The following is a 15,864-nucleotide window of genomic DNA, read 5'->3' as shown; positions in this document are numbered from 1 at the left end:
CCTGAATGCACACAATGATCTATGGGGTGATCCTCGCCTATATGCACGAGGTCGCCTTATCGAACAGTTTCTATTTTCTTCTGGTGCGTGTCTGTTTAGCAAAGAGCCAACATACTTAAGGCTTGCCAACAAAACCTATTCATCAATAGATTTCAGCATTAAGTCTCCATCGCTTTTACACCTGCTCTAATGGAAAGTGATTAACAATCCTTTCGAAAGTGACTACTTTCCAATGATACTGAGCACATCGATAGACAAAGGTCTTCCACAAGTTCCGAGATGGCAAACAGACAAGGCCGACTGGGAACGGTTCCGACTAGCTATTCGCTTAAATTGGTCGATATTATGTGTGGATTGAGCATAGATGCCGCTGTAGACTTCTTTGCAGCTCTTTTTATTGATGCTGCAACAAAGTGTATCCCCCAAACTGGACAATCTGCTAAGCGACGCATACCTTGGTGGAACAGTTAATGTCAAAATGCACGTACAAAGCGAAATAAAGCATGGAAGCTGCTTCAGGACTCACCCACAACGGAAAATCTTACTAATTCTAAAAAACATTAAGTCCCAAGGCAGAAGAACGCGCCGACAGGCCAGACGGGAAAGTTGGCACAAGTTTTTATCAGGCATCGATTCATATACATTAGGAGGCTGAAGTCTGGAACATGGTTAGTAGGTTAGCAGGAAGACAAGTACGCTCACTCCTTCTCGTAAACACTCTTGATGACCAAGCGAACTTCCTCGGTGCTCATTTCGAACAGGTCTCTAGCTGGTCACTCTACAGTGAAGCCTTCCAAAGATACAAAACAAGAATTGAAAAGCAGAAACTCGAATGCAAATGCACAAAATATGAGGCTTGCAGCCAGCCTTTTAGCTTGGCTGAGGTACATGCATGGCTGGGCTGCTGCACTGATTCGGCCTCTGGTTCTGATCGCGTGGTTCACGATATGTTGAAAAACTTGCCTTCCAAAACTCGGAAAACTTTACTCTCCCGGTATAATAGCCATATGGTCTTCCAGTGAGATTCCTGCTTCTTGAAAAGAGGCCATTGTAATTCCAATTTTAAAACACTGCAAGGATCCGTCTTCTTTTGCGAGTTACAGGCTGATCGCACTAATAAGTTGTTTGTGTAAGCTTTTTGAGGAGATGATTAACCACACTACATTTCCTGGAAACAACAACCTGCTGTGTGTGCATTTCGCATGGGTAGATCCACCACTGACGATCTGTTACGTATCGAAGCATAAATACGCGATGCTTTTGTTCATAAACACGTTTTTCTTTCAGTATTCTTAGATATGGAAAAGGCATATGACACCACATGGCGCTTTGGCATACTGCGAGACTTCTCACATTTAGGTGTCTGAGGTAACATGCTGATCATAATCGAAAGCTATTTATCCAACCGTACTTTTCGTGTCCTGGTGGGAAATGTTTTGTCGTGAACATTTGTCCAGGAGACTAGAGTGCCGCAAGGTGGTGGTTGAGCTGCACACTTTTTGTTATAAAAATTAATACCTTGCATTCCTACATTCCACGCAATATGTTTTATTGTACATATGTTCACGACGTGCAGATCGGTTTTAAATCCTGCAATCTCACATTGTCCAAGCAACAGCTTCAACTTGGTTTGAATAAAGTTACCAATTGGGCAGACGAGAATGGGTTCACCCTTAACCCGCAGAAAAGTACCTGCATTTTATTTACAAGAAAGAGAGGTCTGCACCCCGATCCGATCATTCACTTGCACGGACAGCGATTGGCTGTGGAAAGTGAACACAAATTTTTAGGCATAATTTTAGACATGAAATTAACATTCGTACCTCACATGAAAAAGCTCAAAAACAAGTGCCTGAAAGCTATGAATATACTGAAGGTTTTGTCGCGAACATCATGGGGCAGTGATAGAAAATACCTGATAAATCTTCCCCGCAGGGGCGCCTCTGCAAGCAGGCGTTTGGTGTGTAGCGACACCACGGACCCGAGCTAACGGGGGAGTTTTGACTCCCTCCCACGCCTAGCCGTGCGTGGCTTTGCCGTGTCCGGGGAAAAGGGGATCCTGGGGGTTGAGCCAAAGCTGGGTGATTGGACCTTTAAGGCCCCCCGGCAGAGGCAACACACCTCTTTGGCCCCGGCTTCACGTAGACGGCACCCCTGGGCTGACCCACCCAGGGGAAATCGGCAGTCGCCTTTTCCTATCTCTCTCTTCCTACATCTTAGTCTTTTCTCGTCTTTAAATCTGTCCTGTCTTCTTCTCTCTTCCATTTACTTCCGATTTTTCATGGCGGCAAGGGTTAACCTTGTGTAATTACTCAACCTTGAGTAGTTATATTTGGTTATAGTGGCAATGTACGGCTGGCGTCTGCAGCCTTATGCTATTAAGTGCTTCAGCGTCCCCTGGTTGGACTCCATGGTGGGTGGTCGCCATTGCTTCCGAACAAAAAGTACACTACTATGGGAACACCTGCATTTCCCCGTCTCCTAGATCGTCTCCCGCCTAAGAGGGGACGCACCGATGACATATCAATTTTCAGCCAACCCAGACAATGCTTTCCCAAATTCCATGTTGTGCACAGTGAAAACCCAACAAAACAAGCCAGAGCAATATCTCCATTTCTTGTTGCTAAATCCCTGACAGAGGTCTTTGGCCCAGGATACAAGGTTACAAAGATGGCTAGCGGAGACCTTCTCCTTGAGCTGCCTGAAAAACACCACTATGAAAAACTTGGCAGTCTCGTAGCATTTGGTAATATCCCAGTATCTATTTCACCTCATAGATCAATGAACACCTCACGCGGAGTTGTTTCAGAAGCAGACCTTCTTGAAATGTCTGAACAGGAACTGCTTGAAGGGTGGAAAGAGCAAAATGTCACAGATGTGAAACGAATCGTCATCAGACGCGACAACAAAGAAATACCTACCAAACATTTAATACTCACCTTCGCATCTAGCACACTGCCTTCATCTATAGACACAGGATACATCAAACTCTCTGTCCGTCCCAACATTCCCAATCCAAGACGGTGTTATAAATGTCAACGATTTGGTCATGGCTCGCAGAACTGCCGGGGTCAGGAAACTTGTGCAAGATGTGGTAGCCACGGCCACCCATCTGATAACTGTGTTACTACGCCTCACTGCGTGAATTGTGACGGGGAACACGCCGCGTATTCGCGTTCGTGTCCTAACTGGAAGAAAGAAAAAGAAATAATTACTCTTAAAGTCAAAGAAAACATCACATTTAAAGAAGCAAGACGAAGAGTGTCGCCATTTTACGGCGCAACATATGCTGATGCGGCGCGTCAGGGGGCAACGCCGCACCAGCCCTCGCCACCCCTACGGCCTGCGCAGAGCGAGCCGTCGGCTGTGGCACCTGCCCCCAAGGCGGCTGTAGCCCAGGCTACACCGCCTACTCCCAAACAGAGACCGGAGACTCCAGAGTCTTCGGGTCTCAAGGCCTCCCCTCACCAGGCGAGGCCCAAAATCCAAACTAACAGCCCGCACGTGCGGGCATCCAGTGCCTCCGAGGAGGCAATGGATACGTCGGCACCCTTGGTGCCGAAAGAGCGGCGTGGCTCCTTGGAGCGCGCCAAGAAAACAAAAAAGCAAATAACAGGGCCTGGTGACGGCCCTGTTAAGTGAACTCAAACTCCCCGTCTAAACAGCCACTCGCTTTTCGTACACACAGCATTATTTTACACTCACCATGAACACTCAAATTATACAATGGAACGTCAGGGGCCTTCTCAGAAACCTTGACGACATCCAAGAACTCCTACACGAACACTCACCAAAAGTGCTGTGTGTACAAGAAACACACCTTAATTCAAAACACACAAATTTTCTTCGCAAATAAGTTATTTTTCGAAAGGACCGTGATGATGCCATGACATCATCCGGAGGTGTTGCCATCATAGTGAATCAAGGAATTTCATGCACACACTTACAACTCCAAACATCCCTTGAGGCAGTGGCTGTTCGAGCGGTTCTTTTTGATAAACTAATCACAATCTGCACTATTTACATCCCTCCTAGCTATCAGCTGCAAAAACGTGATTTACACTCTTTAATTGATGAACTTCCGGAGCCTTATGTTCTCCTTGGAGACTTCAATGCGCATAGCAGGCTATGGGGAGACTCTCGTTGCGACGCGCGAGGTCGACTGATTGAACAATTCCTTCTCTCGTCGAACGCATGTCTCCTAAATAGAAAAGAACCAACCTATTATAATCTCGCACATAACACCTACTCCTCCATAGACCTAAGCATAGTGTCTCCATCTCTTGTGCCTCTACTCCAGTGGAAAGTCGTCAGTAATCTGTACGGAAGTGACCACTTTCTTGTACTTTTGAGCACAACTACAGCAACTGAGTGTACACCCCGTGTTCCCAAATGGCTCATAAACAGAGTCGACTGGGAACGGTTTCATACCATCGCTCGTACAGATTGGAGTGACATATGTACTTTAAGCATTGATGTTGCTGTCGACTACTTCACAGCTTTTTTGATTGATGCTGCAACAAAATGCATCCCACAAACAAATGGGCACCCAGGAAAACGGCGTGTGCCATGGTGGAACTCTGAATGCCGAAACGCGCGCAAACAGCAAAACAGAGCTTGGAGGCTGCTTCGGAACTCACCGACAGCCGAAAATCTTGACACCTTCAAGAAAATAAAGTCTCAAGCCAGGAGAACGCGTCGGCAGGCCAGAAGAGAAAGCTGGCAGAAGTTTTTGTCAGGGATCAATTCATACACACACGAGGCTAAAGTCTGGAACATGGTCGGTAGGATAGCAGGAAAACAAGTACACACACTTCCACTCGTGGACACTCGGGGTGATACCTTGGAAGATCAGGCAAACTTCCTCGGTGCACACTTCGAACAGGTGTCCAGCTCATCCCACTATACTGACACTTTCCAAAAATACAGAACAAGAATAGAAAAGCAGAAACTTGAACACAAATGCACTAGATCCGAGGCATATAACCAAGCTTTTAGTCTAGCTGAGCTGCAAATGTCTCTAAACTCCTGCAGTACCTCTGCCCCAGGTTCTGACCGTGTGGTGTATGAAATGTTAAAAAACCTACTAATCGAAACACGAAAAACCTTACTTTGTCTGTACAATGCTATCTGGTTTTCTGGCGCTATCCCTACCTCCTGGAAAGAGGCTATTATTATTCCCATTTTGAAAGAGGGCAAAGACCCTTCTTTACCCTCGAGTTATAGGCCTATAGCACTTACAAGCTGCTTGTGCAAAGTCTTCGAAAAAATGATAAACTGCCGACTTGTACATTTCCTTGAAACAAATAATTTGCTCGACCCATTTCAGTGTGGGTTTCGAGAAGGTAGATCCACCACAGACCACCTTGTTCGTATCGAGGCACAGATCAGAGACGCCTTCGTCCATAAACAATATTTTCTCTCTGTGTTCCTCGATATCGAAAAGGCTTATGATACAACATGGCGTTTCGGAATTCTAAGAGACCTTTCCCACCTTGGCGTGCGCGGAAGAATGTTTCACATAATCAAAAGTTACCTGTCAAACCGGACATTCCGTGTCCGAGTGGGCACGGTTCTTTCCCAAACATTTGTTCAGGAAACAGGCGTGCCACAAGGTGGTGTACTTAGCTGCACACTTTTTCTCATAAAAATGAATTCCTTGCGCCTGACCATCCCTCGCAATATGTTTTATTGCACATATGTCGATGACGTCCAGCTTGGCTTTAGGTCTTGCAATCTGGCATTGTGTGAGCGGCAGGTTCAGTTAGGTTTAAACAAGCTCTCCAAATGGGCAGAGGAAAACGGATTCCGACTGAACCCACAAAAAAGCACGTGTGTTTTGTTCTCTCGAAAGAGAGGCATGCACTCGGAACCTGACATTCGACTGAACGGGCAACGTCTGTCCGTCAAAGCCGAGCATAAATTCTTAGGCCTAATCTTGGACAACAAGTTGACCTTCGTGCCGTACATCAAGTATCTAAAAACAAAATGTTTAAAAGCCATGAATGTTTTAAAAGTGTTGTCACGTACTACTTGGGGTAGTGATAGGCAATGCCTCATGAACCTCTATAGAAGCCTCATTCGCACCCGCTTAGATTATGGGGCCGTTGTCTATCAGTCTGCTACTCAAAGTGCCTTGAAGATGCTGGACCCCGTGCACCATTTGGGCATCCGCCTTTCTACGGGTGCTTTTCGCACCAGCCCCGTAGAAAGCCTTTACGTTGAGTCAAATGAGTGGTCGCTTCATCTGCAAAGAACCTACATGTCCTTTGTTTACTTCCTTAAGGTGAAAGCAGACAAGGAGCACCCCTCATACTCTACAATTAATGATTTGTCGAGCTCAACTCTGTTTGAAAACAGGCCTTCGATGAGGCAGCCCTTCTCAGTTCGCCTGAAGTGTCTAGCTGAAGAAACTGCAGTGTCGCTTGAACACAGTTTAATGGTTCCTGTAGCATACCCGCCACCGTGGCAGTGGCAGACTATAGACTGCGATGTGTCTTTCCTAGAAGTTACAAAACATGCACCTATTGCCCATATCCGAACATACTTTTTGGAACTTCAACACAAATACACACGTCCTGAGTTCTTCACAGATGCCTCCAAGACTAACTCCTCTGTGTCCTACGCTGCTGTCGGCCCATCCTTTTCGGATGCTGGCCCTCTACATCCACGCACAAGTATCTTCACAGCGGAAGCTTACGCGATACTTGTGGCAGCTAAACACATCAAACAATTACAAATACAAAAAGCAGTAATTTATACAGACTCCCTCAGTGTAGTAACGGCTCTGCACAGTCTTAAAAAACAAAAAAACCCAGTCCTTGTCTCACTTTACTCCATTTTATGCACACTCTACACACTCAAACAACATGTTGAAGTGTGCTGGGTGCCAGGGCACCGTGAGATTCAAGGCAACGTGAGGGCGGATCAGCTCGCTGCATCCGTCCATGAGAGCACCGCCATTACATCCATATCAATCCCGGCCCTTCATCTTAAGCCGTCTCTCAAATGAAACCTCCGGGACTACTGGCAGAGCAAGTGGGATACACACACACAAAACAAACTACACGTTATTAAGCCACACCTTGGTCATTGGCTGCCTGTATCGAAATCGCGTCATACAGAGGTAATACTAACGAGACTCAGGATAGGACACACATACACGACACACACATATCTTTTGTCTGGTGGCGATCCACCATTCTGTGACAGATGTGGTGAACCATTAACCGTCCTTCACATGTTAATCCAGTGTAAACACTTAGAAACTATAAGAAAACAACATTTTACATTACCCTACCGACAACATATACCTTTACACCCTGCAATGTTCGTTGGTAGGGAACCGCTTTTTAGTCATAAATCATTGTTAGCGTTTTTAAAAGAAATTAATAATTTTCATATCATACACCCGGGCATTCCGTAGCACGACCTCTCTAGAGAGGTTTTTGCTGCGGCGGTTACACAAGAAAGCACTTGCCTCACGGCCCTTGGACGCAAGGGTATGAACGAGTGAGGCACTTGTGCTAATGCCATTCATATCCACCATCGTTTTTTATAATCACCAACTCTTGTCATCTATCCTCACCACACACACCTTTCACGGCATGGTCATGATTTTATTACTTGTATGTTTTACCCGCCTTACCGCGAGGAATTTTATGGCCTTTATACAGCCGCTTATCACAATCATTGTCCATATTCTTAGTAACATGAACTGGCGCTCTTTGGCCGTGAAATGGCCCTTGCGCCACAAAACTTCAAACATCATCATCACCTGATAAATCTTTATAAAAGTCTTATACACATGCGCCTAGATTACGGGGCAATAATTTACCAGACAGCGACAACAAGTGCTTTAAAAATGCTTGTCTGGTTCATCATTTGGGCATCCGTCATTCTATGGATGCTTTTTGTGCTAGTCCCGTAGAACGCCTGTACCTAGAGTCCAACGAGTGGTCACTGCAGCTGTAGAGAACTTACAAGTTCATTGTGTATTACCTCAAGGTGAATGGTGATAAAAAGCACTCCTCACGCTCCACAATCAATGACTTATTCAGTTCCACACTATTTGATAAACGTCCTTCAGTTCGGCAGCCCACTTATCCAGTTCCACACTATTTGATAACCGTCCTTCAGTTCGACAGCCCTTCTCGCTTCGTGTGAGTAGCCTCGCTGAGGAAACGGGAGTGCCACTTGATCAGTGTCTGATGGCTTTTGGCGCGCTTCTGCCACCGTGGCAATGGCAGCTCATAGAATGTGATATGTCTTTCGTGGAAGTTACAAAACACGAACCTGTAGCACACATCTGCACGTACTTCCTGGAGCTTCAACACAAATACAATTGTCCTGACTTTTACAGATGCCTCAAAGTCTAACAGTTCTGTATCATACGCAGCTGTTGGCCCATCTTTTCCAGAAGCCAGCTTACTAACATTCTGATTAAAGCATTTTTACCGCAGACGCTTATGCAGTACTTGCTGCTGTAACACATCAAGCAATCAAAAGTACCAAAGGCAGTAGTTCACACAGATTCACTAATTGTGGTAAAAACTCCGAAAACTTTCAAAAAACACAAAAACCCCCATTCTTGTTTCGCTTTACTCATTATTATGCACAGTCTATGCACTCAAACAACATGTCATAGTATGCTGGGCGCCAGGGTATCACGAGATCTAAAGTAATGTGTTGGCCGACCAACTGGGTCCGTCCACAAAAACACTGCCAATACATGTATAATGTTACGTTTGGCCCGGCGATTCGTCTGGGCAGACGCCATTGTGCGTAAGCCGGTCTACTGGGGAGCCTCTCAATCCCATCGGCGCCCAGTCTGCCAGACGCTGTCGAAGATTTCGGCAATTACCCAGACTATGTGGCAAGCAAAGGCGAGTTCCTGACTTTCAACTACGGACCCTTTCGTCGTCCCTTCGAGCAGCAGCGGTGACTGATTGCCTCGGCGACTCATCTGGCGATGGGGAAGCTGTTGTGACCGGCGCCAGAGCTGACAGGGGAGCGGCGCTCTTTTAATCCTCAATTCCATAGCCGACCGGCGCGCCGCCTATGCCCGCCAGGCATTGTCCCTGCTAACCCGAGGGTGAGACGTCGTGTCGCCACGACGCCGTTAACCGCTCGAGAGAGGACAACAAAGACAGCATCTTCCTTGGAAGAGACTGTGGCGGCCGCCGCAAATCGCCCCGCTAATTAAGCGAACAAATCCGTGGACCCTTTGATGTATGCTGTCAGGAGCTTGGTACCTCTCGACTAGCGGCGCACACACGACGAGGAAGAGCCCCGCTGGAGCCACCTTGCAGTGCAGTGATCACGACTCAATATTAGACGCTCACGTGGACTGTGCATGCTCGTCCCCCTCACCTGATGTGTGTGTGTGATTGGTGTTCCACTCAAAGAGGAGGAGCCCGACAGGGCTTAAAACGACGCCGCAGAGTGCTGGACGTCGCTCTGAACCATGTAACGGTTCAACCACCACGAGCGTGGTTTGTTAAACCACTAACTCTTCTTTGCTGTAAATACGTGTAAATAATGCCATAAACCTGTTTGTTTTTGTATCCTCTTCTTGTCAGCGTTCGTTTCCTCCACCCGGTTACACCACGCTACCACAAGAGACCGGGTAGACCCCCATTTGCAACAACTGGTGGCAGCAGTGGGATGCCATCAGCAACTTCTTCCTTCCGACCCTTTACAATAGACATTCCCGCACTTGACCTAAAACCTTTCCTCAAACGACACCTCAGAGCTCGTTCGCAAAGCACATGAGATGGCTAAACAGAAAACAAACTACGTGTTATCAAGCGACATCTTGGTAACTGGCCGCCAGTATCGAAGTCACGTCACACAGACTTAAAACTTTCAAGGCTAAGATTAGGACACACACACACAGTACACATTCGTATTTTTTGTCTGGTGGTGATGCACCCTTGTGCGAGAAGTGTGGTGATCCACTCACCATTATCCACAATTTAATACAATGCTAGGAATTACAGGCTTTAAGAAAAAAAGCACTTTAAATCACCCTACTGAGAGCAAATGCCACTTCATTCATCGATGTTCATCGGTAGGGATTCGCTTTTCAAACATCAGTCATTGCTTGTGTTTTTAAAAGATGTCCTTAACTTTATGTGATCTACCCTGCTAATCTGCAGCTCGACTTCTGAAGAGAGGTCGTCGCTGCACTAGGTACATACAATCAAATCCCAGCTGTGGCGGCTGCATTTCCGATGGAGGCGGAAATGTTGTAGGCCCGTGTACTCAGATTTGGGTGCACGTTAAAGAACCCCAGGTCAAAATTTCTGGAGCCCTTCACTAGGGCGTCTCTCATAATCATATAGTGGTTTTGGGACGTTAAACCCCAGAAATCAATCAACTAGATACATACACTACAAAGCAACTGTCTCGTGGCCTTTAGAAACAAGGACGTTGCAGACACATTCGTGCTCCGTCATCTCTCCACAACTTTATGATTAGAACCGTTAGCCGCTCATTTTCACACTACACATGTTATGTCACTCTCATAGTTTTAATACCTTCATGTTTTACTCGTCTTTAGCGCGAGGATTTTTAGGCCCCTATACAGCCAATAAACATACCCATTGCCCACACCTTTTGTCTGATATATTGCGGCTCCTTGGCTATCATACGGCCCTTACGCCAAGAAACACCATGTATCATCATCGTCATCATCAATTAGAAATGCAGTTTTACATAATGAATACCAATAGAGTTTAACCCACATATAGCAATGGTCAAGTGTGACAAAAATATCATTTTTATAACTGATAATTTCTGTAAACAAGTTTCACACAAAAAATAAGGGGATGGCAGGCTATTGTGAAGAAACTAGACCGTTTTATGGATGGGGTCAAGTACCGCCATATTGGTCTGTTAACCTTTGTGTTTCAGCAAGCAAACTAAGTGTTATGGTAGATGCATACGCATGAAAACAGTTGGATGCATGCATACGATGTTTCATAGCCTTAACATATCAATATAGCAAAAACAAGAAAACATTGGTTTAACAGCTCAAGATGGTGGCACCCAGATGTCTTACAAAGTTGGTCTCTGATATTGGATTGGATATTCCAACAAACATCTATAAAAAGATGACAAAGGTGCCAATTTTTCTAACATGTTTAAAAATTCGGATGTGCAAGTCTGAACTTTTCACTGGAACTGTATGTTTTAACAGACGCCACCACCGATGCTTCCACATCATAGCAGATTTCAAAAGTCAGCTTTGTTGCGATGTCACAAACTGTACGGTGAAGCATATTGCGAATTCAGCACGCACTGGAGTACATTTTGGTTGTGGGCAGATGTTCAGCAGCTTGAATTTTTCTTTTTCTTTTTTTATTTTCAAAGATTTCATGTTTTATTAACTTTTGGCAGGGACACCCACCAGCCTTAATTCATTATTTAATTGATAATGTGGCATGAGGCATTGCTGTAAGCGAGTTATTTCACCACAGAAAACATACAGGAAGTTGACTGTGCAGCAATATCTCATTGTTATAAATGATATACTGTTCAAACTGGTGTAATTTTAGGTGGGTTTGACTGTATATATTATGTGACACATGCACACGTTTACTCACAATCATTTGGAGCTGTCTTACTATACAACACAAGTTGTTATGTTGGCCTGAGTAATATTTATGAAGACTTCTAATAATTCAAAGGACACATGAGTTCTCCCGAGTGCGTATTATTGAGAGTCTCTTGTTTGTGCTCAATTTGCAGTCTTGAGTATGGCAGTTTTCGTTTTAGATGTGAAGCAGCTCTTTGACTCGCCTGTGTTTGATTTGATTGATATGTGGGGTTTAACATCCCAAAACCACCATATGATTATGAGAGACGCCATAGTGGAGGGCTTCGGAAATTTCTACGACCTGGGGTTCTTCAACGTGCACCCAAATCGGAGCACACGGGCCTACATTTCCCCCTCCATTGGAAATGTAGTTGCCGCAGCCGGGATTCGATCCCGTGACCTGCGGATCAGCAGCCGAGTACCGTAGCCACTAGACCACGGTGGCGAGGCGACTCGCCTTTGTAACGCTGTCCCTCCGTCTGCACCGCTCCCCTCACTGAAGTTGTTGGAACGGTACCAAGTAACTCACGCCCTCCTAGCAGTGCGTGGTGACCTCTCTGCTTCGCCTGCTGCGCGCTTGCCACATGTCGGCTCTCTCTCGCTTTACTCACTCCACCGCTTGCAACGCTTGAGCCCACTCCTCACTTGGGCATCATCTCACCTGCGCCACCTCTTTCCATCTGCCGGCAAAATCAAGCGGTGAGCCGGCGCGTGCGGTCGTTGCACGCGTGCCTCGAAATTCTCGTTGCGTGTACAATGTGGACAGCGCGATCAAGCCGACGAGCAAGACGTTGTCACGGCATGCTTCCCGCTAGTGTGTGTGTACCTTTCCCGGTTATTGCCAGCGTTGTAAAAGTTAGCGAAGCCGATCGGGTTCTCGAATGGCGACGTCAACACTGAGGAGGCGCGAGCCAGAGAAGCCGAATGCAAGCGTCGGCAGTGGAAGACCAGCGACACTGAAGAGGTGTGAGTGAAGAACACCGATCGCATTCGAGAATACCGACTGCGCGCTGGTAACATTGATAAGACTCGAGCCAAGGAAGCCGAGTGCGTCAACGTGTCCCACCTCCTGTGTCTTTCCGTTTCAAACAAACATTTACTGGAGTAAACAGCACCCACGTCAACACCGTTTCAATCGGGTCAACGCCATGCGAACCGCTGCTGCTTTGCACCCAATCAGGATTTTCTTCGGAGGGATGGTCCATAGTGTTTTGCTTACTTTCATGTTTATTCATGCCCTATTTTGATTAACAGTCAGCTGTCTTCTTATTCTGCAGTTTCCTCCTTTTGTGAGTGCTCGAAAGGGAGCTATAAATTAATTTGTTCAGCAAGCCCAAATTATTTCTGTTCAATGGGAACGAGTGGTTTTCAAATTTTGAGGAGCACATTTTAATGGTAGTCCAAAAAAAAAGAAAATAAATGAAATGAAAATTTGGGCTCACCTTTTGTCAGTCAAGTAATTAGAGGCCAAATTAATTGATCAAATAATTATTTAATAATATCTTGATATGATAGCAAATAGTCAATAGACAGAATTCAAATTTTTTGACACAAAATGATAATAAATGCTCCACCTTACGGTAGCTTTTAGCGAAAAATAAACACGAGAGATGGAAGCCTAAAGAAAGCACGCTAAAAGCTACCGCAAGAATGAACCAACTCGTGAAACAAGTTGCTCCGCCTTCTCAGTGAAAAAAGAACTGCCTTAGCGTATTTCGGGAACAGCGTGTCTGCTTCTGTAATTTCTTCATGTAACCCGACTTTTGTGTACTAGGTTAGCATAATATGTACAGGAAATGTTAAGCATGAGTTTAGGAGGAAAAACAACCCCTTTATTTTTACCAGATGGTTGCTGACTTACAAAATTGATGATTCCAGTTGGTATCACTGGGCCTGAAAGGTTTAAACTGGTCCTGCAACACAGCAGGACACTGCAGTCAAGTGCAGGTGCATGCCCTCAAGCCCAAAATTTGATCAATGGATGGATGTAATGCATGGTGAATGTGTTTAAAGAAAAATGCTTTCATTGGCAGACAAGCAGCAATGCATAGCTTAGATGCAAATTAGTTTTGAATAAATAGCATGTGCTTAGATGTGCCACTTTTTCTATGTTTAAACTTTCCTTTGATTAGGTCTGTGGGCTTATTACTTTAATATTGGTAAAAGTAAAAAATTGTTACCATTTCTGTGCAGGTTGGATGAGGTCAAGCAGAATGCCAAAGACATGGCAAAGGAGTTGAGAAAACAGCTGGACCTGCAGCATGAAAAGCTTAGTGCAGAGTACCAGGTATTGTATTTATTAAGTAATCAATAAATAACTATTACTAATAATTCAAAGTCGCTGGGGCCACGAGAGATCTTTGAATTAAGCTGATTTTCGAATGAACAGAAGATACAAACGATGGAAGGCAAAGAAACTTGCAATTATTTGGAGTAACGAGGGCTGATCATTTGCTGTGCCGGCTAAAAAGCTTGCGGCTCCAAGAATTATGTTTTCCCGCAATACCTAGTCTCATTTTTTGTCTAAAACATGCAGGAATGGCGGGTCTCTCTGCTGCCACAGAAAAAAAAGAGAAAAAGAAAAAAAGAGAAAACGCTGCCATGATAAATTGAAACGTGCACCTATGGAAAACAAGATGTGCTTCGCTACAATACAGTTGTGACACGCGGCCAGCATGTTGCTTGCTCCTCGCTGCGTCGGCGCATCATGATGTGACCATTAGCCCATTCTTTCTCAAAAAAGAAAGAGCTTTATAATGGCTCACTATGGTATAATGGCTCACCACGCCACCATGTTTGTGCTGCAACCTGTGGTCTGCAGGACAAAGCATTTTTCAGGCATCTGCAGTGGCATAACTTCTTAGTTTACTGCTGCTACGATCATTGAGAATATTGGCTCACACCAGGCAGATAAGCCCATGTTTTTTCTTACATTATGACTGTACATGCCAACATAATGGAAGGGATATTTCTGGCCTGCTGTATTAGCAGAGTTGTCACAGCGCGAGGCTGCTATGGCCCCTCCGAAAGCAGTCATCCAAAAATGCCGCTCTTGTCTTTCTTTTAAAGTCAATTAGAGCAGTATCACACTGTGGGAAACACTTCAGATCATGATGAGCCTACACCAGGGCAACAGAGCTCTTATGTGTGATAGCTCTCTGCAAGAAACTCGGATGTCAAATACCTTACTATTGCTAACCAAGTTCTGAAACATGTCATAGGCATTATCTATCAAGTTTAAATACCGACCTTGGAGGCTATGCTTCTGCTCTTGGGGATCTGATTAACATCATGGCTGTTGTGCATCACATTCTAAGTGCAATCAAGTATGATTTTCAGAATAAAAAAAATGTGTTTCGACAACATTAGGGGGTGTGATAACTATGTGATAAAATGGCGGTATTTTGAATTGGGGGGGGGGGGGGATGTGCAATGGCTTCATCTGAAAATTCCCGTCCCGATTAGAGAAAAAAAGAAGTGTGACCATTTAGCGAGTTTAATAGTGAATGAGACTAGTCATTGCAGTAGAATAGTCATTCACAATTTTCTTCCAATCTTCATTAGCACCGTAGTTGTGTCACACATTTGCTTTGCTTATCTTCCAGAAAAAGTTAGAAGAAAAAGACGCCGAATATGGGCAGACTATTGAAAAGTTGAAAAATGAACTTGGAGAAGTGCAGAAGATGAGTGCACAGGCGCCAACAGCACCGCTTCAAGAAATGGCTGCTGCAGGGGGAGACTTCTCGACCCTCGAACGTCAAGCGGGAGAGGTGGGCTGGTGTTGACTGTAAACAAGTTTTTTTTTTCTTACGTCATTCTTGATCTCAAGCCACAAAAGATGAGGACAAACAATGGATTGTGTGAACAACTCTTTAGCTCTCATAATCATATGGTGGTTTTGGGACGTTATACCCCACATATCAATCGTCAATCAATCAACAACTCTTTAGTGAAGGTAGACATTGGAAGTGTCAGCACAACTGCCTTTACAATTGTAGAGAATATCTAGTGAAATTGAGAGAAACTCATATTTTCCACCAACATTAATAAACAGAAACCACTCACAATGGGCTTGCTATGTTGCCAGTCCACTTTTGTATACAGTCGAGCCCACATATAACGGCGGCACTTAAAACGAACTTTCGCTTGAAACGAACAATATCTGGTCACCGTGATAATATACATTGGTTCAATGGCACAAAATCACACTTACAACGAATGTCTCCGAGCGCCGCTGATCAGTTACAGCGAATGGAGTCGGC

The 15,864-nt window shown here is 45.0% G+C and overlaps 1 protein-coding gene across 8 annotated transcripts in view; it reads left to right on the top strand.

The window, feature by feature from the left end:
• LOC119185247 (uncharacterized) overlaps positions 1-15,864 on the top strand; it is a 255,979-nt gene that overhangs the window by 119,258 nt on the left and 120,857 nt on the right. For 7 of the 8 annotated variants that reach the window (XM_075879542.1, XM_075879539.1, XM_075879544.1 and 4 more), the window contains 2 exons: positions 13,796-13,889; positions 15,208-15,372. In XM_075879542.1, coding sequence (XP_075735657.1) covers positions 13,796-13,889; positions 15,208-15,372 — 259 coding nt within the window. Of the gene's footprint in view, positions 1-13,795; positions 13,890-15,207; positions 15,373-15,864 lie in introns of those variants that run through there. The other variant, XM_075879545.1, reaches the window with a different exon arrangement.

This window comes from Rhipicephalus microplus, chromosome X (assembly GCF_043290135.1).
Source record: "Rhipicephalus microplus isolate Deutch F79 chromosome X, USDA_Rmic, whole genome shotgun sequence".
In the NCBI taxonomy this organism is placed as follows: domain Eukaryota; kingdom Metazoa; phylum Arthropoda; class Arachnida; order Ixodida; family Ixodidae; genus Rhipicephalus; species Rhipicephalus microplus.
The sequence above is the reverse complement of the archived record's forward strand: the minus strand, read 5'-3'. Positions and strand labels throughout refer to the sequence as shown.